Below are 27,573 nucleotides of genomic sequence, written 5' to 3'. Positions count from 1 at the left end.
ATCCAAGTAAACAACATCCATTGACTCTACTTTGTCTATCCTATTATTTCCTCAAAGAATTCCAACAGATTGGTCAGTCAAGATTTCCCCTCATGGAAACCATGCCTACTTTGGCCTATTTTAGCATGTGCCTCCAAGTTTCTGGAAACTTCATCTTTAGTAATGGACTCTAACATCTTCCTGACCACTGAAGTCAGGCTAAATGGCCTTTAATTTACTTTCTTCTGCCTCCTTGGCTTCTTAAAGAATGGAGAGACATTTGCTATTTTCCGGTCCTCTGGTACCATTCCAGAAATTAGTGATTCTTGAAAAATCATTACTAATGCCTCCATAATCTCTTCATCTACCTCTTTCAGAATCCTGGGCAGTAGTCCATCTGGTAAAGGCAATTTATCTACCTTCAGACCTTTCTGGTTCCTAAGTACCTTCTCCTTAGTAATACCAACTAAACTCACCTCTGCCCTCTGACACTCTCAAACATCTGACATACTGCTAGCATCTTCCACAGCGAAGACTGATGCAAACTACTTAATAAGTTTCTCCACCATTTCTTTTTTCTCCGCAACTATCTCTCCAGCATCATTTTCCAATGGTCCAATATCCACTTTTACTCTTTAACTATTTGAAAAAAAAAGTTTGGATCTTCTTTTATATTACTGGCTAGCTTCCCCTCACATTTCACCTTTTCTCTACTTACGGGTTATATAGTTGCCTTCATTAGTTTTTAAAAGTCTCCCAATCCTCTAACTTTCCACTAATTTCTGCCATTGTATGCTAAATGCCTTCCCCTTTAATCTTATGCTGTCTTTGCCTTCCCTCCTCAACCACGGTAGCCTCATCCTCCTTTTAGAATACTTCCTCATCTTTGGGATGCTTTCCAAATTATCCCCAGAAATTCCAGTTATTTTTGTTGTGCCATCATCCCTGCTAGTGTCTCCCTCCAATCAACTTTGGCCAGCTCCACCCTCGTGCCTCTGAAATTCCTTTTACTCCATCATAATACTGATATATCTTCTTCCTATGAAACTGCAGGGTGAATTCTATCATATAATGATTACTGCTTCCTAAGGGTTCCTTTAACTTAAGCCCTCTAATCAAATTTGGTTCATTGCACAATAACCATACCAGAATTGCCTTTCCCTTGTGACCTCTACCACAAACTGCTCTAAAAAGTCATCTCATACACATTCCACAAATTCCCTCTGTTGGGATCCAGCACCAACCTGATTTTCCCAATCTACCAGCATATTGAAATCCCTCAGAACTATTGTAACATTGCCCTTTTTACATACAATCCTTTTCTATCTCCCATTGTAATTTGCATCCCACATCCTGGCCACTATTTGGAGGCATGTAGACAACTGCCATCATGTTTTTTATATGACATACTCAGATTTGCAGTATTACTGGGGTTTAGACTAAAAGACCTGGGAGGTTATGGTACAACATTTGTTAGGCAATAATGGAATAATGTATGCAGTTCTATTTCCCACACTAGAGGAAGGATGTGATTGCACTGGAAAGGGTGCTGACCCTCTGACAATGCAGCACTGCCCCTCCAATCATGCAGCATTCCTTCAGCACTGACCCTCCAACAGTGCAGTGTTGCCTCAGTGCTGCCCCTCTCTCAGTGTGACACTCCTTCAGTACTGCCCTCTCTCAGTGTGACACTCCCTCAGTACTGCCCTCTCTCAGTGTGACACTCCCTCAGTGCTGCCCCTCTCTCAGTGTGACACTCCCTCAGTACTGCCCTCTCTCAGTGTGACACTCCCTCAGTACTGCCCTCTCTCAGTGTGACACTCCTTCAGTACTGTCCCTCTGACAGTGTGACACTCCCTCAATACCGTTCCCCTACAAGTGCTGATGATGGGTGTGAGTCTCCCTTCAGGAACATTTTTGGTCTGAAGGACAGATGGCTGTACTTTCCCCTGCAGCGTGAGATAGAACTCACCTGACTGAAGACCAAGACCCAGACACGTGCGTATAAGCCTCTATTTTTGACTAGTTGATCGGAAATAAACCCTCCAGCCACAGCTCCAATGCAGCCCCCAACCAGTGGTATCCATGACAACCAGCGGCCCACATCCACACCGTTGTAGTACAGATTGAAATACGTTTGGGTATTGTAGGCCCAAACATACCCTCCTGAAAACAGAGAGAAGAAGCAGTCTGTTAACTGATGTTGTAGCAGCCCCGTCCAGTGAAGTGGTGAAATGTACTTTGGCTGAACTGTGTACTGATCACACATCTTCTTCTATTATTCTGGGAGATGCTTCCAATTTGCTGGCTTATTTAAACTGCCTAAGGCAGTTAAAGTTCAACCACACGTAGATAAGTCAGCCATTTTAACTAACTTGGTTTCCTTCTCTACAAGATCTAATGAACCACTTGATGACAATGCCACAACATCTTATTCACTTTTATTGATTCAGCTTTTTAATGTCAAATTTTAAATTCTAGGCCTCTGTACCTCCCTCTGCAACTGGATACTCGACATCCTCATCGGTAGACAATCAGAGAGGAGTGGTGATAACATCTCCTCCTTGCTGACCATCAACACAGATGCACCTCAAGGCTACATGCTTAACCCCCTGCTCTGCTCTCCATATTCACGTAACTGCGTAGCTAAGCACTGCTCTAATGCCAACGACATTACTGTTAGACGAGTCACAGCCGGTGATGAGTCCGCTTACCAGAGTGAGATAGGACACCTGCTTAAATGGTGCCGCTGCAACTATTTCTTGCTCAACGTGAGAAACCAAAGAGATGATTGTTGACTTCAGGAAGGGAAAGGAGGTTGAATGTTTGTCAGTCTACATTGGGGACTACAGTGGAGAGGGTCAGCAGCTTTAAATTTCTGGGCATGAACATACTGACTGACAAAGTTATCCAGTGCTTTCCCGGTGTATATCATGAATAAACTCTTCTCGGGCTTCCAGCCGGGTACAGGAATCAATTATAACTGATGTTTCAGATGCAAACGCTGCCATCTTCATCAGGTATCCCTGAAGATGATCACAAAGTCATTGAAACTTCAGTTATAGTTGATTCTTGTACCCGGCTGGAAGCCCGAGAAGAGTTTATCTGTCATATTGGATTACCTTTCCTGGGCCTAGCACACGGATGCAATCATAAGGAAATTGTGCCAGCATATTTACTTTCTTAGGAGTTTAAGGAGATTCAGCTTTCACTAAACTCTCTCAGAAACTTCTACAGATGTACTGTTGAAAGTATCCTGAATGGCTGCATCATGGTCCAGAATAGCAGATTCAAATACAGAGGAACATAAGAAGCTGCAGAGAATGCTCTACTCTGCCCATGCTACTTCATGGCCACATCCCTTCCCATCATTGCTGATACCTACTGGAGGCATTGCCTCAACTGGGCCAAGCCATCACATTGCAGCTACCACTGAGCAGGAGGTGCAGAAGCCTGAAGCCACACACCACCAGCTTCAAGAACAGTCACATTCAGCTTTTGAACCACCTAGCAAAACCCTAATCACTACAGATTGGTCTTTGGTTTTTTTTTTAAATTCTAATTGTATTTTATTGTAAAATTAAGAGATTATTTATGTTTATTTTTCTCTTATGAATGCTGCTTATATGATGTTATGAGCTTGAAGACTCACATTCAACGTTTTAGGAACAACTTCCTCTCCTCAGCCATTAGATTTCTAAACTCTCCACAACTCTGTGAACACTACCTTGTTATTCCTTTTTTGTGCTACTTATTTTTGTAACTTGTAGTAATTTTTATGTCTTGCTCTATACTGTTGCCACAAAACAACAAAATGTCATGTCATATGTCGCTGATAATAAACCTGATTCTGATTATAATTCTGATGTTGCTGCAAGTAAGATTTTCATTCCACCTATGTATGCATGCACTTGTGCATATGACAATGAACCTATCTTTCACTTTAAACGAAAACCCACACCTGTCCATTTGGTTTTTGAATTCCTGACTTCTGGAATTTAATTCAGGAATGGAAACACAACGGGAATCAACTCTAACCCATATGGGTGAGTTGGCAGTGTATAGCTCCTGCCATGTGTGTTTGGTCGGGGAATTCCATGACATTCCTTGACACCAATCTGGACTGAAGCACCTATGGGATTTTTCTTCCAGGTGACTTTGTGTGAGAATATAGAGTCAAAAGCAAATTGAGGTGACCCTCCGGGTACTGAGCTTACAAAAACCGCAGCCCACGTCCCAGATAAACCATACAACACAAATAATATCAGAATCAGGCATATGTCATGAAATTTGTTAACTTTGTGGCAGTAGTATAATGCAATACATAATAATATAGAAAAAATGGAAATTACAGTAAATATATATATATAAAATAGTTAAATAAATAGTGCAAAAACATAAATTAAAAAGTAGTGGGGTAATATTCTTGGGTTCAATGTCCATTTAGAAATCGGATGGCAGAAGGGAAGAAGCTGTTTGTAAATCACTGAGTGTTTGCCTTCAGGCTTCTGTACCTCCATCCTGATGGTAACAATGAGAAGAGGACATGTCCTGGATGGTGGGGGTCCTTGATGATGGATGCCAATTTTTTGAGGCACCGTTCCTTGGGGATGTCTTGGATATTACATCAGGTTTAAAAATAACTCAATTGTGAAAGGTTTAAATACACAGCAAGTAAATAAATCCTGCTCCAAATGTTTCATGTGAATGTTTAATGGCACATTGTAAAGGGAATGTTATGTTGTATCTAACCTGCGCTGTGGTTGCCTTAGGAATGTCAGATGGAACATTGTAGAGAGAACTTTACCCTGTCTCTAACCCGCACTGTACCTGTTCTGGGACTGCCTGATGGTAGAGGGAGTTTTGTGACTGACATTGAGCCATCATGGTAACAGATGGTAGTTACTGATCCTTAGATCAGACATGCTTCTGAAAAGTTCATTTCAGAACACAGGGACTAAGTGAGGCAAATAGGCCAGAATGATTGAGAACTGGAGCTGGTAGTAAATAGCATGTCACCATCTGGGAAATAGTTCCTGTCGGGATATTAAAGGGCGAGTGGAGTGAGCAGGAAATCGGGATTAGAAAGGGTGTTGAACTGAAGGATATTGGAAGAGGATTGTGGGATATTAAAGGGAGCAAAGATTAAACCAGTTGCAATATTAATGAAAAAGAATTGAGTAGACACTGGGATCTAAATGGATGGACACTAAAGGAAATGGAAATGGTGTAGATAAACACATAAAACTCTAGAGGAACTCAGCAGGTCAGCCAGCATCTATGCATAGTTGATGTTTTGGGTTGAGACACTTCACATGGACCTGGAGTATTGACTGTCCACTTCCTTCCAGAGATGCTGCCCGACCCACTGTGTTCCTCCAGCATTTTATACTGCAGGTGCTCCAGTTTCCATCTTTTAACTCCACCATATAGATGAAGTTAGGTTGGGTATTAAAGGGAATGGAGAGAGAGCAGGAAGGGACATTAAAGAGAATGGTGACTGAGAGGATCTGACGAGGGGTGGAGATGGGATAATACTCAAGAGCAAGTGAAGGGGGTTAAATAATGTGTTAGAATATTCCATATGAAGCATTTCCATTTAGCTCAGGGGACTTGTAACGTTTCTCAGCTCTGATAAGATGCAGGTTGAACCCAGATCCATCCATGCCTCTCTCTTCCAATCATTTACCTGCATTCCTGATGGAGCCAGCAAGACAGAAGAGCAGGAGCGAGGGTTTCAGGAACGGCTGCATGCCCTGCAGCAGTTTTTGTCTGAGGGTGAGCCTTCCCGTTGTGGTAAGGTGTGGGTTGAAGTCACTTTCCTTCCTGGATGGAACTTCACGGACTGTCAGCAGCAGGACGACGGAAACAACGAACCCCGGGACAGCACTGAGGAAGAAGGACCACCTCCAGCCCTGAGACAGACACAGCGTCAGAAATGAACAACCTTTCCCCAACCTGCTCAGGTTAAGCAAGGGAATGCCACCCACTCCAGAGAACACATCCTCTCTCCTCCTGGGGTTTCACATGCCATTATATTTTTCCTTTCCTGTCAATTCTGGTCAATTCTGTCCTAAGCACCTTGCATCATCCTTGGCTTGGACCAATAGACTATTTCCTTGGATTAATCTATGATTAGTATAATAGGGTGGGTTGTGATTGGCATGGACTTGGTGGTCCTTCTGTGCTGTATCTCTCTCTATGACTCCTTTGATCCAACATCCAACCACTGAACCCTTTGATTTAGTAAATGTGATAATAGTGATTGAGTTGGGGGGGGGGGGGCAGTAGAGATAGATATCTGCCAAAGGAGATGCATGGTGCTCCTTCCCTCTGCTAGACTGCAAGTCACCCTTGGGCAAGGTGTGCACCTGATAAGCCTCCCAATCAGGGTCACATGAAGCCCTGGGAGCACATGGTGGATGGTCATATGAGCATATCACAAGTCCTGGTTATGCAACCACTGATACCAGGCAGACAATCTGTCACCCGTCTTGTAAAGGCACTGCCCAGAAGAAAGCATTGGCAAATACCTCTACAGAAAAATTTGCCAAGAACAACCACGGTCGTGGAAAGACCATGATTGCCCCAGTCATATGGCACAGCAAATGAATAATAAAATGATTAATAATGAACAAATAAATAATAGGGAGTGCAGTAGCCAAACCACATACAGGAAGTTGTCACAAACAGTCGTGAAGTAATGGGTAAAAGGTGGCATTGACTGCAGGATAAAGACTGACCTGAACATATAGAGTTTTAAGGCACAAAAACAGGCTCTGTGACCCAACTTATTCACACCAATCAATCTGAGCTTGTCCCATGCCCTGATGAAGGGTCTCGGCCTGAAACGTCGACAGTGCTTCTTCCTATAGATGCTGCCTGGCCTGCTTTGTTCCACCAACATTTTGTGTGTGTTGTTTGAATTTCCAGCATCTGCAGATTTCCTCGTGTTTGTCCCATGCCTGTGCATTGGGCTCATATTCCTCCAAAGCTTTTCTAACCATCTGTCCAAATGACTTTTAAATATTGTAACTGCTTCATCTGGCAACTCGTTCCGTATATCCACCACTTACTGAAAAACTTGCTCCTCAGGTCCATTTGAAATCTTTTCCCTCTCACCTTCAACCCATGTCCGCTAGTTTTTGATTCCCTTATCCTGGGGGAAAGAAGAGACTTTGAGCACCCACTTTATCTACACCTCTCATGATTTTATAAACCTCTATAAAGTCACCCCTCAGCCCCCTGTGTCCCAGGAAAAGAAGTCCCAGTCTATTTACCCCCTCCTTGTAACTGAAGCCCATCAGTCCTAGCAACATCCTTGTGAATTTTCCCCACACGCTTTTCAGCTTAATGATATTCTGCCTATAGCTGGGTGACCAGAACTGTGCACAGGACTCCAAGCATGATTTTAACAAGTTGTATAGTTGGAACACGACCTCCCAACTCCTGCATTAAATCCCTGACCAATGAAGCTAAGTGTGCCAAATGACATCTACATCACCTTATCTACCTGCGTCAAGGAAATATATACCTGTGCCCTTGGACTGCTGCTCTTCTATGAATAATATGTTATTATTCCTGGTGAATTACATCCACTTCAGAGGCTGAGGGCACATAGGCTTAATTCTTGAGAAACAATTGCTGCTTACTTCGCAAGTTGTTTCAATGACCTTTGTGATTGGGCTCCCTGTTTCATCTTCTGCTGTTGTTCTTCAGGTCAGAGTCTCCACTGGGGGAAGCAGTGAGAGGAAAAGGGAGAGTTTTTGCCTCAGAGTGGCTACAGGATCTGCATCTCTGGAAATGAATCTTACCTGCCCCAGGATGTTGGCCCTGGTGACATAGTTGCCGACAGCATACGAGAGACTATAGCCAGCGTAGATCCCCCAGTTATAGAAGCCAATGGCTGAGCCTCGAATCACTTTTGGGAAGTAGTCCACAATCAGACTGATTGCAAACGGTGTGCATCCAGCCTCACTGTGAAAGGGGACAGAAGATGTGAGAATCAAATACAAAAGTTACAACATTTACGACTCTGGGGAACTTGCACAGAGAAAGGCTTTCAATCCATTGAGACTGCTGCTTCTCTTGACTCCTGCACTCTTGACCCACATCGACAGACATTCTTGCACCCTCCTCCTGAAAGCTGTGATTGAATTTGCTTCTCCGTCTTGTCAATGGATGCACAAATACAAGCAGTTCAAAAATATTCTATCGCCCTCAAATTCTTTTGATCTGAAATGGCTGTCTTCTGATCTCTGTCAAGTGGAGTGATTTCTTATTCATTTCATTATTTATTTACCAATACAATGTGGTATAGGCCCTTGAGCTGCACCACCCCAGCACGCCCAAAAAACCCTGACTTAACCTTAATCTAATTATGGGAAAATTCACAATTACCAATTCGGTATATCCTTGGACTGTGGGAGGAAACCAAAGCACCCGGGGAAGACCCACACATTCCATGGAAAATCCTTCATCATCCTGAACACTACCTCTCAAGCATCTCCATTATGAAGCAACTGTCTCCAGCTTTCTAGTCTTTCCACAGAATCAGCCGTGTAGCCTGGCACCATTTCAATAGATCTCTTCCAACATTCCAAGACCATAGGGTGTGTGAAAGAAACCCTAACGTGTGCTGCCCGTCAAGAGAACGAGCCTATCCCAGGCTTAGCTTGCTTCCTGCTGGTTCATCACTCTACCTGTTACACCTGTCATAATAGGTAGCCTGCACAATGCCCCTCTCCTTACACCGCACCCGGTCAGACCGGCAATCGAACCCAGTCACCTGCTCCCCATGCTCAATGCAAAGCTTGCTGCCTCCAACTTCTTCCAGAATGACCACCCCCTTCCTGCCTATCCATCCCTAACTCCCTTGGCATCAACTCAATTTTCCCAATACTCATTTCTCCCTCAACCAATTCTCTGCTCTGTCCCTATATAAGGTACAAACATTCAGCACAGTTGATTCTCCTATTTCTACATCTGCTGCTATCAAGGCTTAGACAAGGAACCTCCAACAACATCCTGCTATCCACCACTAGTTAATACCTTCAGCGGGGCTCCCCGTGTGGTGAAACATTACCCTGGAGCCACACTATTTGCCTCGCATTCCAATCACCACTCCAAGACGGAGTGCAGAAGATAATGCTGAGGAGAGATGTCCCAGGCTGTTGATCATTGGCTGTTACCCAGGAATTGCAGCAACCAGGACACAGACTGACAAATGACAGAGAGGGTCAGACAACACGGAGAGTGGGCATTCACCTGATCCCTTGCCCAAAGCGCAGCAGTACCAGCTGCCAGTAATGCTTGGCAAATCCCATCAGCAAAGTCATAAGACTCCAGAGAAAGAGACTGGCTGACAGGAAATGCTTCCGATTCACAGAGTCAGCCACGAAGCCAGTGAAAACCCCTGAGGTAAGAAAAGGAGAATTCGAGCATTAAGATGAAGCAATAAGATGTGGGGGATTGATCTGAACATTGTACATCCAGCCTCTGATTCAATTACCACAGCTCACACACTCAGTGACGCAAAATCATGCATTGAACTCAGACCAAAATCTCTGCTTTATGTTGACCAAAATTTGACTTCAGTGTCTATAGATGAGGACACATCAGTTGGGGCACTCGATGGCTGGCTGCCATCCTGTGTTATAAAACCATGCATGCCCGCTGTACTAGTATTCCCCCTCTTTCTATACTGTGAGGCTACTGAGCTCCCTGCCACGACCCAGGTCTCATTGCTTATGAAGTGATACTGTTTACTTTTTGACTTGTGTTGAAAATGCACCTTATGCTAAATGTCAGTTTCTGGAATATATTTTAGTTTGTTAATATATTTGTGGTAGTATAACTTTATGTGTTGTGTGTGAATTATATGTAGTGTATTGTGCACCTTGATCTGGAGGAACATTGTTTCATTTGGCAGTATACATGAATGTGGTTGAATGACAATAAACTTCAACTTGAACTATACCAGCCTTCTGTTCCTATACAGCTCACCACACCTGTATCTACCAATGAAGCCATCTGTGGTGTAACAAGACCTGAAAAAGACCTCAACTTTTAAATTTCTGTTAATAAGTAGTCAGTAACAGGCACGCACGTAACTGCTAGCACAGGCATCTCCAAAGAGAGAGTTTAGCTACCTCCCATTATCATTTGCTGGTATCATTATACTATCTCCACCATCAATTTCTTTAAGAAGGTGGAATTTCTTCAACGAAAGGGTGGTTAATCTGTGGAACTCATTGCCACTGATGTCTGTGGAAGCCAAGTTATTGGGTATATTTAACACAGAGATTGATAGGTTCTTGATTAGTAAGGGCATCAAAGGTTACAGAGAGAAGGGAGGGAAAAGAGGGAAAATAAATCAGCCATGATTGAATGGCAGAGAAGACTCGATGGGCCAAACAGCCTAACTCTCCTCCTGCAGCATGTCTTATGGTCTTATTGAAATTCCTGACTGAAAACTTAACTGTGCCAGCAACGTAAACAGCGTGGCTACAGAAACACATGCTAAATATTTTGCAGCAAGTTACTCATGTTCTGACCCTCGTAAGTCGTTCTGCCATCCACAAGGCATGAACTGGGCATGCAATGGAATCTTCTCTGCTTTTTTTGTTTGGGCAGTTCTAATGCTTCGGGCAGAGGAGACCACTTGACTAGTTCCCAAACATTGGCTCACCACCTTAAATATTGATTTCCTCCACTAATAGCATATTGAGGCTGCATTTGCAGCATTGACCAGATGTACTGAAAAATGCCCAACCAAACATTCAAGGCCACAACTTCTAGGACCTAGAAGGAAAATGACAGATGCTACATGGGATCCCCACCTACATTCCTCTCCAAATCATGTTGAAGAGGAATGTATAGACAACACCAATCTATTGTCAGTTGGTCAAAAACCCTAGAACTCACTACATTATGGTTCCTCTGTGGCACAGTTGATATTGGGGATATTTATGGGGTTTTCTGTTGTCTGGGATATAGCAGGACTGTAGATTGTTCTGATCCATTGCTTGTTGGGCACCTAGGCATGACATCACAGTGGATTTTACTGATTTAGCATTTACAGTAGAACTCCACAATCTGGCCATTCAGAAATTTCAACAATTTAGCATAGCCCTCACCAGGCATTGCACGCCATGCTCCATTCTGGCTCACCAAAGTCCCAGTTCCTGCTCGCTCTTCCACCTGATGGGATCCAAGATCCTGCATTCCCTTTCAACTCATCTGGGTACCCCCCCCCCCCCCCCCCGCCCCGACTAAACTGTCCAGGGCCCTGTTTCTTGTGCTCACTGGAGACTTTGCACATTACATCAAAGATGTGAATCTAAAATTGTGTAAGCATATTACAGTGCTTCATGAATACCAGGTTTTGAACAGATTTACATTGATGTTAATCTCATGTAATGTGATAAGATATGAAGGTAGGATTAGCTTCCACAAGAACCATGCGGTGATCAATCCCATTAATATAAGTATGTCAAAATGTACGTACAACAGAAAGAAGGTGTGCATCCTTCTTGCTTGCTTATTTTATATTTCTGTTAACAAAGCCAAGAATTCTATTTGCTTTTTGAACAGTCATCGTTATTAGTTCCGCTATATTCAAAGATTTATATAAATGTATGTCTGGGTTCTGTATTTTGAAATTGTACTATCTGATTTATTTAAGATCTCCTTACAGTGGTATTTCTTTTCAGTATATCATGCAACACAGTCACATTCCAAGAATGAGAAAAGTTATGAATGATACAGCCAAGTCATATCTTGTCACTAACTGGAACTTTTCCATAAGAAGAGAATCCTTGGCCCCATCACCTCCTTAACCTGAAGCAGCATCACACTTGAACTAGGGATCGCTGATACTATATATCCCACACTCAGCAGATGAGTCAAAGCTTCGCAGATTTACAGACCTAGAAACACAGGATATACCTCTTGGATATGAATATGCTTCTTGGCTTAGACAGCATTATTTCATTTATTGAGACACTGACCTGTGAAGGTGTAAATAAGGACAAAGACAGGTCCAGCGATGATCTGATATTCCCATCCAGTCCCATCATAGTTCCATTGACATAATTGTGTCTTGTTCTCATTCTGGAGGGCTAGGCAGCTGGGAATCAATGTTAGATTTTGTTACAAAAATATAAAACACAGAGCCCACATCCATTCTTTGCTTGTTCCTCATACATCTGTGTTTCCATCTATGTCGCTCTCTCATTAACGCAATTGACTATTCAAATATCTATCTTCAGCCTTAGCCAGTTACACAGCATTCACATACTGTCCAGGCTTCAACCATGGTCAATTTAATCTGCTACCATCCTGTGTGTTTCATTTAGTTCAAAGTAAATTTATTATCAAAGTATATATACATACACACACACACACACACACACACACACACACACACACACACACACACACACACACACACACACACACACAAGGTCAGCTGGTGGTGTAGTGGCATCAGCACTGGACTTCAAGGCAGATGGTCCAGGTTCAAACCCAGCTGGGTCCCAACCTGGACAGCAGCAGTGCCTGTGCTGAAGAAAGGCCTGGCAATCTACTTCTGTATCTTGCCATGAAAACCCTATGAATCTTATGGGATCCATGAGGTCACGAAGAGTCAGACTCAACAAAATAACTGAACAACAACAAACATGTATGCCACCATGTACAGCCATCGAGTCCGCTCCGTCATTTCATCAAGGCTGATCCTGGATCCCATTCGACCCCATAAACCTGCCCTCTCACTACGTCCCTTGATGCCCTGACCAATCAGGTATCTGTCAACTTCCGCTTTAAATATACCAACAGACTTGGCCTCCACACTGCAATCTGTGGCAGAGCATTCCACAGTTTCACTACTCCTTGGCTTAAAAAAATCTCCTTACTTCTGTTCTAAAAGGTTTTTCAATTTTGAGGCTGTGCCCTTTAGTTCTGGATACCCCCACCAGACGAAACATCCTCTCCACACCCACCCTATCTAGTCCTTTCAACATTCAGTAGGTTTCAATGGGATCCCCAATACATTCTTCTAAATTCCAGTGAGTACAGGCCCAAAGCTGCTAAACGCTCCTCATATGTTAACCCCTTCATTCTTGCTTGTGAACCTCCTCTAGACTCTTGTCAATAACAATACATCCTTTCTGAGATAAGGGGTCCAAAACTGCTGACAATACTCCAAGTGCAGCCTGACTAGTGTCTTATAAAGCTTCAGCGTGATCTCGTTTCTATATCCCATTCCCCTTGAAATATTAAGAACATGAGATGAAGAGCCCTTGAAAAGTGAGGCCATTGGCTGTGGGAACATTTGAGTTGCCCTTCAAACGGCACCTGACAAATAAACTTGTGAATATTCTAATGGCCAATGGTAGAGGGCTTTATACATAGACAGCCTGTAATTACCAAGCTTATCCCTGATGAGAATAAAGGAGCGACACCTGCTGCCCTCCAGTCATGTTGTACTTCCCCGGTAGCCAGAGAAGATTTTAAATATTTTGTCGGATCTCCCTTGCCTCTCATAGCAGCCACAGATACATCTGAACCCTGGGGATTTATCCATCTTTAAATCAATTGAGAGGTCTAACGTGTTGTAATTGGTCTAAAATTCCACCATTCCTCTCCCTGTAGTTTCTCAACTACCGTATCCTCCATAATGAGTAACAGCTCACCTGCGCGCTCCTATCCCTTACACAGACTACCGCTTTGGTCCCTTAGGGGGCTTACTCTTTTCCTGGTTACCCAGTGCCCATTTACGTCCGCTGGTAACGCGGAAATGATTCCTGCTCCGTTTTCTGTCCACGAAACACACTCAAATCTACGCCAGTACATTTCATTAGCACATTTACTCAACGTGCACTTTGTATCCACTTATTTGCTCAAAGATAGCACGGAGGCTGAAAACTAAGTCAAAAGCAGAAATTCCATACTAGTTCTAGGATGGAAACGAGGAAGACAGCGGGTCTTGGATTGGATAAACTTACAGGGAACTAAATTTCTACTCTGGGGTGTTGAAACAAAAATGGTAATAATAAATATTGGTGTATAATCTAGCAAAGGACATAGTGTTGGATGGCAAATAAAACAAGATTAAAATGTATATTTGCACACATTCGTACATACAAACATGCATAACACAAATTCACAAACGCCTCGGAGAGAGCGCGCACACACTCATTCCGTGAGCATCAAGATCGAAACAGCTCGGTGGAGAGCCCCACAGTCAAAACTTCTGCTGAAAAGTCAGGCCAACGACCGCTTTCGCCTCTAATACTCCGAAAAAAATATTGAGGCTACTGTAAATGATGGTCGCCCCATCAATCTCTGCATAAAAACGCGGTCAAGTTTGTTACAACCCATTGCAAGTGGTTAATGGAATGTAAATCACTGGGCAGCCTGGAAATTATGAGAAGTGATGCAGAAATACAAGGGTCTTATTATGTTCTGTAACTCAAAAACATTTAAAAACTTAATCGAAATAAAAAAAAACAAGGGAATCAGGAATAACATATCTAATCGTGTTTACTTTCAACCAGGCGCGCACGTATTACGTGGAGTGATTACGTACGCAAATCTCGTACACTTACATAGAACCCGTAATTTATTATGTAAATAACAAATGCTTAATCAAACAATAAATTTACATACTCAAATATTACTGCAATATTAAATGCAAGTTATGATGAAAGACAATAGATCAGAAGCTTAACTCCATTTCTTGCTGCTCTCTGACCTGTAGATTATTTCAGCATTTTCTGAGTTCTAAGTTCTCTGTATTTTTAAACTCTTTCTCAATGAATCATAACAGCCCGCCAGTGACCATTGTCATTTGAACTTCCTAACGTTCAATCACCATCTGCCATTTTCATGGGTTCATGCTCGAAACCGCAGACCGACTTCCGAGTTCCCTTTAAATGAATTGAAAATCCCCATAAAATAACCTTCCTGCTTTTTATGAACCCTCGGCACTTCCTGAAATGAATGTTTTTAATCTGGCTTCCTCGTTTCCACTACATTCCAGCCCCACACAGTCCGCTTGCCAATCCCGCGCCTCAGTCCGAATTCCCGCTTCCCTGAACGGACTTAATTGTTGCTCCAACATCTTCTGACACCTCCACACTTAACATTTCTCTCCCAAGGTCCTTTCAAAATATCCAAAACGCCAAGCCCAATACCAGAATCTCTTAATTGGTGTTCCTTCCTCGAGGGGTGGAGATGTAATCAACAGGTGAACCCCTACCGCATCTCTCTCTGACGATCCAGTTTATTCCCGATCATAATCCCCACTATAAATTCCATTCCTCAATCTCCCAGTTGAGCATTTTTCCCACTCTTCTCTCCCTCGAGCACATTCCTCCTCTCTTCCTGAGCTCGTTTCTCAATCATGCACTCCCGACTCCATTCAACTCTCCCCTGCCACATTCCCGAACACCCTCTCCATTGACCACCATCGCCAATTTCCTGATCCCATTCCCAACTCCCTCTCGCTGACTCAAGAAATGCCAGAAAACTCATCAAGTCGGACAGCATCCACGGAGAGTAACAGAATGAACTCCTCAGATCGAAGCTCCTTTGTCAGTTCTGATTCCCCAGTTACCTGCCCTAGTTCATCTCGTAGCTCAAAGTTCTCACCTCTCCTGAGAACTGGCGTTACGGCATTGCCGCAAGGCGCCCCTCTCCGCGCCGTCGACAGGGAGACAACTCCTATCACCAAACTCAAGCTCCTGGGCCAGGGGCAGGGCCACAATGGCGAGGACATAGCGATCAAGTTGGTTGAGGAGGTAGGTAACGAGGAGGCAGCAGAGCACGTAGACCGGATAGCCACCCGCCTGGCAGAAGCCTAGAGCGCCCATTTAGCAATGTTAGAGCAGAGGTCCCGAAGGAGGTTCAACCAGAACTTTCCGTTCAGTTCCAAAACTGAACAAGTCTCGCGTTTCTGTTAAATTTCCCCTAATGACGGGAGCTCCGTCAAATGTCTTCATCGCAGGTTATTTTCACTTCCTCAATCTGTTCCAAAACCACATATACTAAGTCAAGGCCGAATGCACCCGCAGCCTTCAACTACTCAACTGAGAAAACGATCCTGCATGGAGTCAGCTGCAGGATGATACCGTTGAAAAAAAGCACGTGGGAGAGTGGGACTTCAGAGCCTCAAAGAGTGAGTGACCTCCGGGAAGAGTTCTCTCAGCGAGGCAGGCAGACGGGAAGGATATCAGAGAGGAAAGATAGTTTGACGGGAATAATAATCTGAAAACAGAGAGAGAGGTCTCCTGGGGAAAAAAACAGGTGCCATAGTGAGAGTCTGCTTGGAGATAGAACCTTAGAGCGAAACAAAAGGAGCACAGGGTCAACTTGGGAAAATATACAGTATTTGCAGAAACCCTCAGCCTTGGTGGGGGTGGATGGAGGTTGACACTTGTCGATATGATTCCATTACATTTTGGTCATTATAGAAGTGACTCATGGTGCTATGGTTATATCCTTGTACATCAGAGGCAGCTGGTTAAATTGCTCCTCATTTTTCTAATACTTGCGTAGCATTAGATAGATAATTTAGATATTTCATTGATCCCAAAGGAAATTACAGTGCCACAGTAACATTACAAGTGCACAGATATACAAATTTTAGAAGAGAAGAAAGAATTTTAAAAAAAGTTACCTCAAACAATCTAACAGGAGGGGGGGGGGGTCATCACTTCCCTGGCTATAGATTGACTCATTATAGAGCCTAATGACTGGGGTACGAATGACCTCAGACAATGCACTTTAGAGCAGCACAGTTGTTTTAGTCTATTACTAAAAGTGCTCCTCTGTTCAGCCAAGGAGGCAAGCAGAGGGTGAGAAACATTGTCCAGAATTTTCCATAGGGTCCTTTGTTCTACCACAGCCTCCAGTGTGTCCAGTTTGACTCCTATAACAGAGCCAGCCTTTCTAATCAGCTTATTGAGCCTGTTGGCATCACCCGTGTTGATGTCATTGCCGCAATACACCAATGCATAGAAGATTGCACTGGCAACAACAGACTAGTAGACCATGTGAAGAGCCCTGCAACTTCCAAAGGACCTCAGTCTCCTCAGGAAGTAGAGGCGATTCTGGCCCTTCTTGTACCCAGCCTCTGTGTTGATGCTCCAACTCAAGTCTGTCATCCAGGTGCACCCCCAGGTACTTGAGGTCCTCACCACATCCACATACTCACCATCAATAGTAACAGGGAGCAATGCAGGCTTAGTCTTCCTAATTTCATCACCATCTCTTTCATCTTAGGTTGCAGATGATTCAGCTTGCACCATTTGACAAAGTCCTCCACCAGGGCCCTGTATTCATCCTCCTACTCTTCCGTGTCACTCAACTATTGCTGAGTCATCAGAGAATTTCTGCAGATGACATGACTCAGTGTTGTATCTAAAGTCCAAGGTATACAGGGTAAACAGGAAAGGAGCCAATCCAGTCCCCTGTGGGGCCCCAGTGCTGCTCATAGCTGACACACAGCTCTGAAGCCGCACTAACTGTGTTCTGCCAGTCAGGTAGTCCATTATCCAGGATACGATGGAAGTGCCAACCTGCATTGAACTGCAGTTACTACCCAGTATTACTAGTAATATCCTAGATAATGCCCAGGACTAGCTGAATGTGAAGCATCATTTATTATTCTACAATCATCAGCAGACTGACAAAGCTGAAGATTGTGGATCCTTGTACCATTTTCTCATGAACTTACCATCTTTGGGCAAAGATAAACTGTCTCCAACAAATGAATACTTTGATTAGGGATAGTTTGTGAGGGCCAGGTCGAGCCTCATGAGGCTAATTGAGTTCTTTGAAGAAGCAACAAAATAAATTAATGAAAGTAAGCAGTGGATGTGGTGTATATGGATTTTAGAAAGGTGTTCCACAAAATTCCCCATGTCAGGCTCATTCAGAAATTCAGGAGGCATGGAATCCAGGGGAACTTGACTGTGTGGATTCAAAATTGGCTTGCCACAGAAGGCAGACGGTGGCAGTAGATGGGAGTATATTCTGATTGTTGTCAGTTGTGTTCAGCAAGCATCTGTTCTGGGACCCCTGCTCTTTGCCATTTTTATAAATGACCTGGATGAGGAAGTGGAAGGGTGGGTTAGTAAGTCTGTAGAAATGAAGGTTGGTGTTGTGGATAGTGCGGGTTGTCATAGGTTACGAGACACTGAAAGGTTTGAAGTAATTAAATGAAGGATGAGTACAGGGTTAATGGCAGGATTCTTAGCATTGTGGAGGAACAGTAGTATCCTGGGGTCCAAGTCTATAGATCCGTCAGATTTGTTGCACAGCTGGTTAAGAAGGTGTATGGTGTATTGTTCTTCATTAGACTTAGAGCTGTGTTCAAGAGTTGTAAGGTAATGTTGCAGCTCTATAAAAAACTCTGGTTAGGCTACACTTGGGAGTATTGTGTCCATTTCGGGTCACCTCATTATAGGATGTGGAAGCTTGAGAGTGCAGAGGGGATTTATCAAGATGCTGTGTGGATTAAAGAGCATTGTTTTATGAGTATAGGTTGAATGAGGCAGGGCTTTTCTCTTTGGAGTGAAGTATGCTGAGAGGTGACTTGGTAGAGGTGTATACAATGATAAAAGGCATTGATAGAGTGGGCAGCAAGAAACTATCCGAGGGCAAAAACTGCAAATGCAGAGGACATAACTTGAAAGTATGGGGGAGAGGGGTTAATGTCAGAGGTAGTTTTTTTTTAAACACAGGGTATGGTGGGTGATGGTAGAGGCAGATACACTAGGGACATAGAAACATACAAAAAACCCACAGCACAATACAGGCCCTTCGGCCCACAAAGTTGTGCTGAACATGTCCCTACCTTAGAAATTACTAGGCTTACCGATAGCCCTCTATTTTTCTAAGCTCCATGTACCTATCCAAAAGTCTCTTAAAAGACCCTGTCGTATCTGCCTCCACCACCATTGCCGGCAGCCCACGCTCAACACTCTCTGAGTAAAAAACTTATCCCTGACATCTCCTCTGTACCTACTGCACAGCACCTTAAACCTGTGACGTCTTGTGGCAACCACTTCAGCCCTTGGAAAAAGCCTCTAAAAAGACTATTCACACGATCAATGCCTCTCATCATCTTATACACCTCTATCAGGTCACCTCTCATCCTCCGTCGCTCCAAGGAGAAAAGGCTGAGTTCACACAATCTATTCTCATAAGGCATGCTCCCCAATCCAGGCAACATCCTTGTAAATCTCCTCTGCACCCTTTCTATGGCTTCCACATCCTTCCTGTAGTGAGACGACCAGAACTGAGCACAGTACTCCAAGTGGGGTCTGACCAGGGTCCTATATAGCTGCAACATTACCTCTCAGCTCCTAAATTCAATTCCACAATTAATGAAGGCCAATACACCATATGCCTTCTTAACCACAGAGTCAACCTGCGCAGCTGCTTTAAGCGTCCTATGGACTCAGACCCCAAGATCCCTCACACTGCCAAGAGTCTTACCATTAATACTATATTCTGCCATCATATTTGACATACCAAAATGTACCACTTCACACTTATCTGGGTTGAACTCCATCTGCCACTTCTCAGCACAGTTTTGCATCTTATCAATGTCTTGCTGTAACCTCTGACAGCCCTCCACACTATTCACAACACCTCCAACCTTCCTGTCATCAGCAAACTTACTAACCCATCCCTCCACTTCCTCATCCAGGTCATTTATAAAAATCATGAAGAATAAGGGTCCCAGAACAGATCCCTGAGGCACACCACTGGTGATTAACCTCATGCAGAATATGACCCATCTATAACCACTCTTTGCCTTCTGTGGGCAAGCCAGTTCTGGATCCACAAAGCAATGTCCCCTTGGATCCCATGCCTCCTTACTTTTTCAATAAGCCTTGCATGATGTACCTTATCAAATGCCTTCCTGAAATCCATATACACTACATCTACAGCTCTTCCTTCATCAATGTGTTTAGTTACATCCTCAAATTCAATCAGGCTCGTAAGGCATTTAAGAGACTTGGACAGGCACAGGGATGAAGGAAAAATGGAGGGCTACATGAGAGGAAAGGGTTAGATTAATTTTGGAATAGGTGAAAAAGTTGGCACATCATCATGGACCCTCCAAGGTCCTGAATTTTGCTGTACAATTCTATGTTCTAAATACTTGAGCTCAGTGACTCCAGATAGATTTCACTTCCATTCCATTGATTAGTTTTGCCTGTTGAAACCAATTATTCAAGTAGTTCCCTCACATTAATGCATTCACTTCACACCTGGAGTTCAACTTCATTGTACGATTCGACTGCTGTTGTAGAGCCCTTTGATTTCAGCTCTTGATCACAATCTACTCACCCAATATGCAGTTATGAATGATCTTATAATCCCTGCACAGCCAAATATCTTCATCACATTCAATGACTAGACTTAAACAAAAACAATGATGAAACAGGATGACAGATCCCCTTGGACAAGGACAAACTGCAATTTACCTATCACCACAACAGGTCTAATGCTGATGCAATCTCATTGGCTCTTCACACAGCCTTGGACAATACTCATACTTATGTCAGGATACTGCTTATTGACTACACTTCAGCATTTAACACAATTATTCCTACATTTCTGGTCAAAAAGCTCCAAAACCTGGGTCTTTATACATTCCTCTACAACTGGATCCACGACTTCCTACCTGGAAAACTTAAATCTGCAGACCGCAAATAACATTTTCACCTCGCTGACAATGAACAATGGCACACCTCGGGGATAGGTGCTTAGTCTCTCTAAGCCCATGACTGAGTGGCTTGGCACTGCTCAAATGCCATCTATAAAATTGCTGACGACACAACTATTGTTGGCAGAATTTCAGATGGTGACAAGAGGGCATACAGGAGCAAGGTATATCAGCTAGTAAGTAGAGTTGCAGCAACAACCTTACACTCAACGTCAGGAAGATCAAAGAACTGATTGTGGACTTCAGAAAAGGTAAGACAAGGGAGCACACACCAGTCCTTATAGAGGGATCAGAAGTGGCAAGTGTGAGTAATTTCAAGTTTCTGGAAGTCAATATCTCTGAGGATCTATCCTGGGCCCAACATATCGATGCAACTACAAAGATGGCACTTACTTCAGTAGGTCAATGTTCATGAATGTCATATCCCACTGAGTTAGTGCCTGTGGAACTGATCCACACAGTGTGTTACAGTGGCAACTCTGCACTTACCAATGCTTTCCACCCATGCTGCAGAATTAGCCCTGAACACATTCAGATCTGCAACACAAATGCAAGTAGTGGCATTCACCAATTAAGTGAGAGATCTGCTGTATTCCAATCCACTGTAGCAGTATCATGAGACTTGTATGTACCAGTTCCGAATGTAGTTCAAAATAACCAAGTGAGACTAGATAGTAACTTGAAGAAACCATTGGAAATAGTCTCCATTATGCAAGGAGCTGTATATTTTACAGAAGTAGAGCACGGCTCAAAACCCATTTCCATTTACTTAGCACTGCCACCTAGCTAAAGCAATACAAACACACGAGTTTTATGTTCAAACCTCTTGTATTAACAGGAAATCAAGGGGAAATTACACCAAAACCTCAGAGCTGGAAGGTCTCAACTCCAATACTCCAGGAGAGATTATCACTAACTGTAACACTATTCACAGGTAATGGAAAGATTTCCACAGAGTCTACTTATTACATAGTACTGTAATCAACTCAAACTAAAATATTAAAAGATACTGGCTCCACAAAATCATGAGGCCCTGTACAAACCATGACCAAGAAAATCTGTCAGTGCTGGAGATAAGAGGAAAATCTGGGGGGATAATTTCAACCCCAATTTCTATACAACCCTTCCACCTCCCACATTACTCCAGACATCTCCCTGCTTCAAACTCCTTCAGTTATCACCAACTCGGAGAATGATATCAATTTCAGACATGGCTCTGCCACGTTGCTTTGTTCAAATAGCTTAGATGAGGCAGCTCCAGGTTTTGATCCTGATCTGTGACTTCAACAGATTCCAAGTGGTCCTGGCAAACCTGTCTGCACATCAAAGGCTCTGCTCAGGGGCAGAGATCCTGGCTAGTTTGACCCTGCTTTGCTGACTGGCATTTGAGACCACAGATAAACCTCACCTGCTGTAAGCCAGGGGGGGTGAAACAGGAGTCTGCTGTGCCACACAGTACCACACTGGATGGTTTTGGGGGTCGGTGTGCCTCTCAGAGATTTGCAATTCTATACTTCTGACGCTAAAATGAGTTAAAAATATCTCCCTATTCAAGCAAATGCTTGCTTAGGAAACTGTTCTCCTGATTTGGGTGTGTGCAATGGAAATCAAATCACAATTATTCCCACATATTTCTGAAGAGAACTATAGAACAAAACTACTAGTGCTGCAAGTCTGATCCCTAGACCAATATTCTCATTCCATGAGACCTCTTACAAGAGAGGCAGATGAATGAAGACACTCAAAGTTACAAGTAACATTCAACTACAACTTTGCTTTGAAATCTGTAGGTACAGTAAATGTCATCGACTCATAATTTGGCTTCTTCTGGCAACCCCAAACTAAGAGTCCTGCAGATGATTATCAATACTATGTAAAGGCAGATGGGGAATGACACCAATAAGTACATCTCTCTTGGCAGAGCTGTTTCACTCAAAACCTCCAGGCAGGGGAAATTAATGACTCAGCATGTATCACCAGTCCTAAAACAGCTCACCCAAAGGTCATGCCCAGCTAGCTGGGAGCACTGCCTAAAATGCTGTGATGGCTGAATACTGTTGGGAGCACTCCAAAAGGGTACATTTTAGTGGTCTGAATCTTCCCGGATGGTATACACTATTTAATCCTGGGAGAAGAGTTTGGCAAACCAGATTTCTGTAGCAGTACTCTCCAATGTCCCTAGGCCATAGGCTGTGACTGATCATTATAACTGGTATGTTACTCAGGGTCAAGGCCATAGCAGCAGTTGAGGCAAGGGCAGGGAAATGTGGAGGGCAAGAGTAAAGAGTGATGGCAGACAATCAAATACCAAGAGACACACAATGGGAGGAATTTAAAAGGCAAAAAAAAGGGCTGACTGACTAATTTTAAGAATGCAGCCAACCATCAATATCAAGTTTATAAACACATTCCACTACCAACTAAACCCACTAATTAAAAGATAATTTTCACAAGAATTTAGATGGGATAAAGTCACAAGTGATTTGGTCACAAAAAAAAATCTTTAGTCAGGGGAGTTAGAGTGCGTTCTGTGCACGCGCGGGAGTGTGTTTTAAGCATACAATAACTTGCTAAGTGTTATGAATCCGCAGTAAAAATGGGATTTGTCCCGATGCTCCCATAGAGTCTGTAATGCCGTGTCACCAGTTCGAGCAGGGACTACACAGTCTCAGACGTCAGGAGTACAAGGGGCCTGTCCCTGTGTCGGTCAAGCAGGGACAGGGCACAGTTCTCATGGTGGTAACGTGTGCTCTCTAACAGTCACTTCTCCACAATTTGATCGTCTTGTCATTCTCCAGTGCTGCTGATGCAATGATGTTTTCTGTTGGGTGACAGGCTGTGGAGATAACAACGTCTGCAACAGAAGAGAACACTCATCAGAACAACCTCATAAGTCTAATGCTGGGTAGGCAGAAGACTTGGTGTTGGGGAGGGGGGGGGAGAGAGAGAATAAAAATCTACAAGTGAATTTAAAGAAACCTTAGTCAAAGGAGACTGAACTTAAAGCTGCTCAACATTTAGAATAAGCTGCTAATTTCACTCAGTTGTATGTTCACAGACTCTGGCTTCAGGACACTGTGATCTATCTAAAATGAAAGCATTTTTGACATATAGAACATGAGACATATCAAAAAAATCAGCACAAAGAAATTCAGGAAGTATACCATGAAACACACTTTCACATGCAGTGCATACGGCTTTCTCCCATTTCTTATGTTCAAAGTATTTCTGACAACGCACAGCCCAACTTAAGTCAGAGGAATTGAGCACAATGGCATGACTTGTGGAGCTGCTGCCTCACATCTCCAGCAACTTGGGGTCAATCCTGATGTCCAATTCATCTATCGAGTTTGCACACTCTCCCTGTGGCCAGGTGGGTTTCATTTGGGTCCTCCTGGTTTGTCCCACCTCCCAAAGTTAGGCAGGCTGAAGGTTAATTGGTGACTGTAAATGACCCAAGGTGTAGGAGAGTGATAGAATCTGGGGGATGTTGATGGGAATGTGGAGAGAATTGAAAGGAATGAGGACAAATGGGTGGTTGATCGTTGATGAGGTCACAGTGGGCCAAAGGTCCAGCTTCTGTGCTGAACAACCAACAGCTCTAAAACCATACTCTCCAATTGAAAGTCTCTGTGGAATCCATTTAAAAAAGCAAATATACAGGCAGTCCCCGGGTTACAAACGAGTTCCATTCCTGAGTCTGTCTTTAAGTTGGATTTGTACGTAAGTCAGAACAAGTACATCCGGTATTATTTAGTGTCAGTCAAACGTTTGTCCTAGTATATAGTATATATTTTACCTTTCTATGCATATAAAACATTTAAGAAACGTATGTATTCCAATAATTAAATCATTGCGTTGCTTAGTAATAATTGTAGCTTTCATCGGGGCAGGGCCTTTCACATGCTCCATTATTCTCACTTTATCCTTTAAAATTGTTCCGATCGTTGACCGACTGTAGCCTAACACCTTTCCAATGACCGATGACATTTCACCTATTTCCATTTTATTTTCAATCATGATCTGTTTCCCGTCAACGGAACAGAAACACTGTGGGCAGTGGGTCCTGACCTCTGCCGGCTCCCGAGCTCCGCTGGGTCCTAAGGACCAGCGCTCTGAATTCCCTAGGTCCTAAAGTCCACCACATTGAGACAGGTTAAATGGGACAAGTGGGGGCTGTGCTAGGTTTGGGTATTTGATCCTCCACAATATCCTCCGTGGGAATTTAAACCAGAGGTGGCAGTATGTTTTTTTTTCAAACGAGGTCAAGTTGCAAGCTCCACATCAACCCGGCACAGATGGTACAGAAGTCACTGGATCAACATCAACCTGGCACGGGAGTGGTCTGTCACTGGATCGAACTTGGGAACCTCCGTTCTCGAGCCCGACGCTGATCTCACTGTGCCACCAGCCAACCGGAACAGGGGGTGGGGTCAGGGTGAACCTTGCTAAGAAAAATTTAAGCCAAATACAAAGTTACACACTGAACAGTGTCAACGGCAACAACTTAAAATGGCGGACAGCGTTGCGATCTGACTTAAAATGGCAGACGGTGTTGTCCTTCCTCGGTTCGTAAGTACGAATTGTCCATAAGTCAGACGTTCGTAACTCGGGGACTACCTGTAACTAACTTCTTATTAACTTGAGGTGCAAATAATGAACAAGATACTTCCACAGTGTGGTATAGCACAAGAAAAAGTCTTCACTTTTGGCTCTGTTGTAACATCACTGGGTTGTCACAAAATATTCCTAGTATTCAACGTTCAAAGTACATATATTAACAAAGAACATATGCAGTATACAACTTTGAGATTCATCTCTTCTAGACTTCTGTGAAATAAAGAAACGCCCCGATGCATAACAAATCACGCAAACGGCAGCAAGAACATCAATCCCTCCCCCCCAGTGCTAAAAACAGCAAATTGCGCAAACAGCAACAAGAACAAGTAGTTAAAAAGTAACCAGAAATTATGTGGGAAACTTGATAGAAAAGCTTTCAACAAAATTGCAGATTTTAAAGCAACTTTAAAAAAAATTCTACGTCACAGCTACATTTTCTGCACCTCCATCACAAAATCCTCAGACACTGCCCTTTCCCTTAGCCACCTTCACAATGTGAGACCCGATCACTTTCCTACATCTCATAAGAACATGCATCATCAAAGCTTTCATTCTGTGTTTTCATTTTTATTCCTTTAACCAAATGATTTATGGAGAGTGATATGGGGTGACAAATTGGGAACAGGAAGTCACAGAGGGACATCAATAAATCTCAGGGTTGCATATATATACTGAGATAATAAATTTATTTTGAACTTTGAAATAAAAAGTGGCAGATGAAGCTCAGAGGATTGTCTAAACAGTGAGACTTTTGGAACTGAGGATGAAGAAAACATGGAAATTAAAAACAAGTAAACAAGCAGAAACTTTTAAAGTAAATAGAATGTTATCTTTTATGGTACTGGAATATAATGAGAGAAATTTACATTAGTTACTGTGCCTACTTGACCCTAAATGGAACAATGCGCTTAGTTCTGGACACTGTGTCTCACTGTAAAATGTATTGAGTTTGGAAGGACATTACCCCAGTTCACGCAAATAAACTGAGATTAGCAAAGGAAATCAATGGATCAGGCTTGTATTAACCTGTGCAAGTGATCTTCTTGGTGTCAAGATGCCTTTTGGCATTAAGATGGAAGGATTTGATAATGTAGAGGCCAGAACAAGGAGGAATGACATTAAACAGCTACCCAAAGGAATCATCAAGAAGCACTTCATCAGATCGAAAGGTTGGGAAATTTTGAGAATATCCCCTTTCTCTCTCTCTCTCTCTCACACACACACACACAGACGTAACTAAAGATGCAAAGATACTTCCAAATAGTTCATTGAACAAATGGTTCATATGGAGCCAATGACCTATCTGAACCCACAGTACTGAACACAGGCCGGAGGTCCCAGTTGCTCACCTGTGTGTCCCTGTAACTTCTGCACTATCTCCTTTGTCTGCAAATTCCAGATATAAACAAAGTTGTCCTCAGATCCTGAAACAATCCACTTCATAAAGAGAGAAAAAAACCCAGCATTAGTCAAAGGGGAAAAAGAACAAAATAATTATACGGCTCAGGAACAAAACATGACTCTGATAAACTGGTAAGTGTTTATGTTCCACAGAGCCAACTGTTTAATTTATTTTCTATGGATCCTTTTCTATTCCCTGCCCCCATTTCTTGCTTCCTCTTAAATGCATTTCTTATTAATTTCAACCACTTCATGAGCTGGAAGTTCCACATTCTCACCATCTGCCCTGTATAAATATTCTGATTTCCTCTATAATTTGTGTCACCATCTTCTTTTATGATTAAGATTAAAACTAGAAACAAAGCCCTTGTACCTCCTGGAATGACTCACTCAAACTCGCAGTAATGAGAATCTGTACGCTGCCAATCCGTACGCTGTCAGGAGAGTGGGCTAAGCTGCAACAACAGCTCTGTAGGCCCAAGTACAGAGTGAACATCTCACCCCACAAACACATCCTTGTTTGAAACTGATGGCATCAGATCCAAGGAGGTGTTGCCTGATATGGGTTATCAGCTCATCAACCCTGTACATTTGGGGGCTTGCAGAAAGAACAACCAACACAGTTGCAGAGGGTCAAAAGCTTCAGAAGAGAAAAGGAAAACAAGGAACTACAGCCCCACCACAGAAGCTGGGCAATGGCCCAGCAATAAAAACTGCAAAACAAGGAGAGTCCATTATGCTCAAGACTTGTAATGAAAACTGGTGGATTGAAAGCCTCATTACAGTAATATACAAAGGTAATAAAAACAATATGCTAAACTCAT

The 27,573-nt window shown here is 43.1% G+C and overlaps 2 protein-coding genes across 2 annotated transcripts in view; both read right to left on the bottom strand.

Annotated features, from left to right (window-relative positions):
• The window catches only part of LOC140731052 (protein spinster-like), a 38,688-nt gene extending 18,224 nt beyond the window's left edge, over window positions 1-20,464 (bottom strand). Inside the window, exons 1-6 of the mRNA XM_073052267.1 lie at window positions 15,637-20,464; window positions 11,991-12,109; window positions 9,247-9,394; window positions 7,794-7,956; window positions 5,669-5,894; window positions 1,952-2,145 (exon numbers count right to left, since the gene is read on the bottom strand). Coding sequence (XP_072908368.1) covers window positions 1,952-2,145; window positions 5,669-5,894; window positions 7,794-7,956; window positions 9,247-9,394; window positions 11,991-12,109; window positions 15,637-15,857 — 1,071 coding nt within the window. The 5' untranslated portion in view covers window positions 15,858-20,464. The remainder of the gene's footprint in view (window positions 1-1,951; window positions 2,146-5,668; window positions 5,895-7,793; window positions 7,957-9,246; window positions 9,395-11,990; window positions 12,110-15,636) is intronic.
• Window positions 20,465-21,537: 1,073 nt separating this feature from the next.
• The window catches only part of wdr5 (WD repeat domain 5), a 51,735-nt gene continuing 45,699 nt past the window's right edge, over window positions 21,538-27,573 (bottom strand). Inside the window, exons 13-14 of the mRNA XM_073052278.1 lie at window positions 26,698-26,785; window positions 21,538-23,582 (exon numbers count right to left, since the gene is read on the bottom strand). Of these exons, the coding sequence (XP_072908379.1) occupies window positions 23,482-23,582; window positions 26,698-26,785 (189 nt within the window). The 3' untranslated portion in view covers window positions 21,538-23,481. The remainder of the gene's footprint in view (window positions 23,583-26,697; window positions 26,786-27,573) is intronic.

The sequence above is a fragment of the Hemitrygon akajei genome, chromosome 7 (assembly GCF_048418815.1).
Source record: "Hemitrygon akajei chromosome 7, sHemAka1.3, whole genome shotgun sequence".
Lineage (NCBI taxonomy): Eukaryota > Metazoa > Chordata > Chondrichthyes > Myliobatiformes > Dasyatidae > Hemitrygon > Hemitrygon akajei.
Note: the sequence above shows the minus strand (reverse complement) of the source record. Positions and strands in the feature narration are given on the sequence as shown.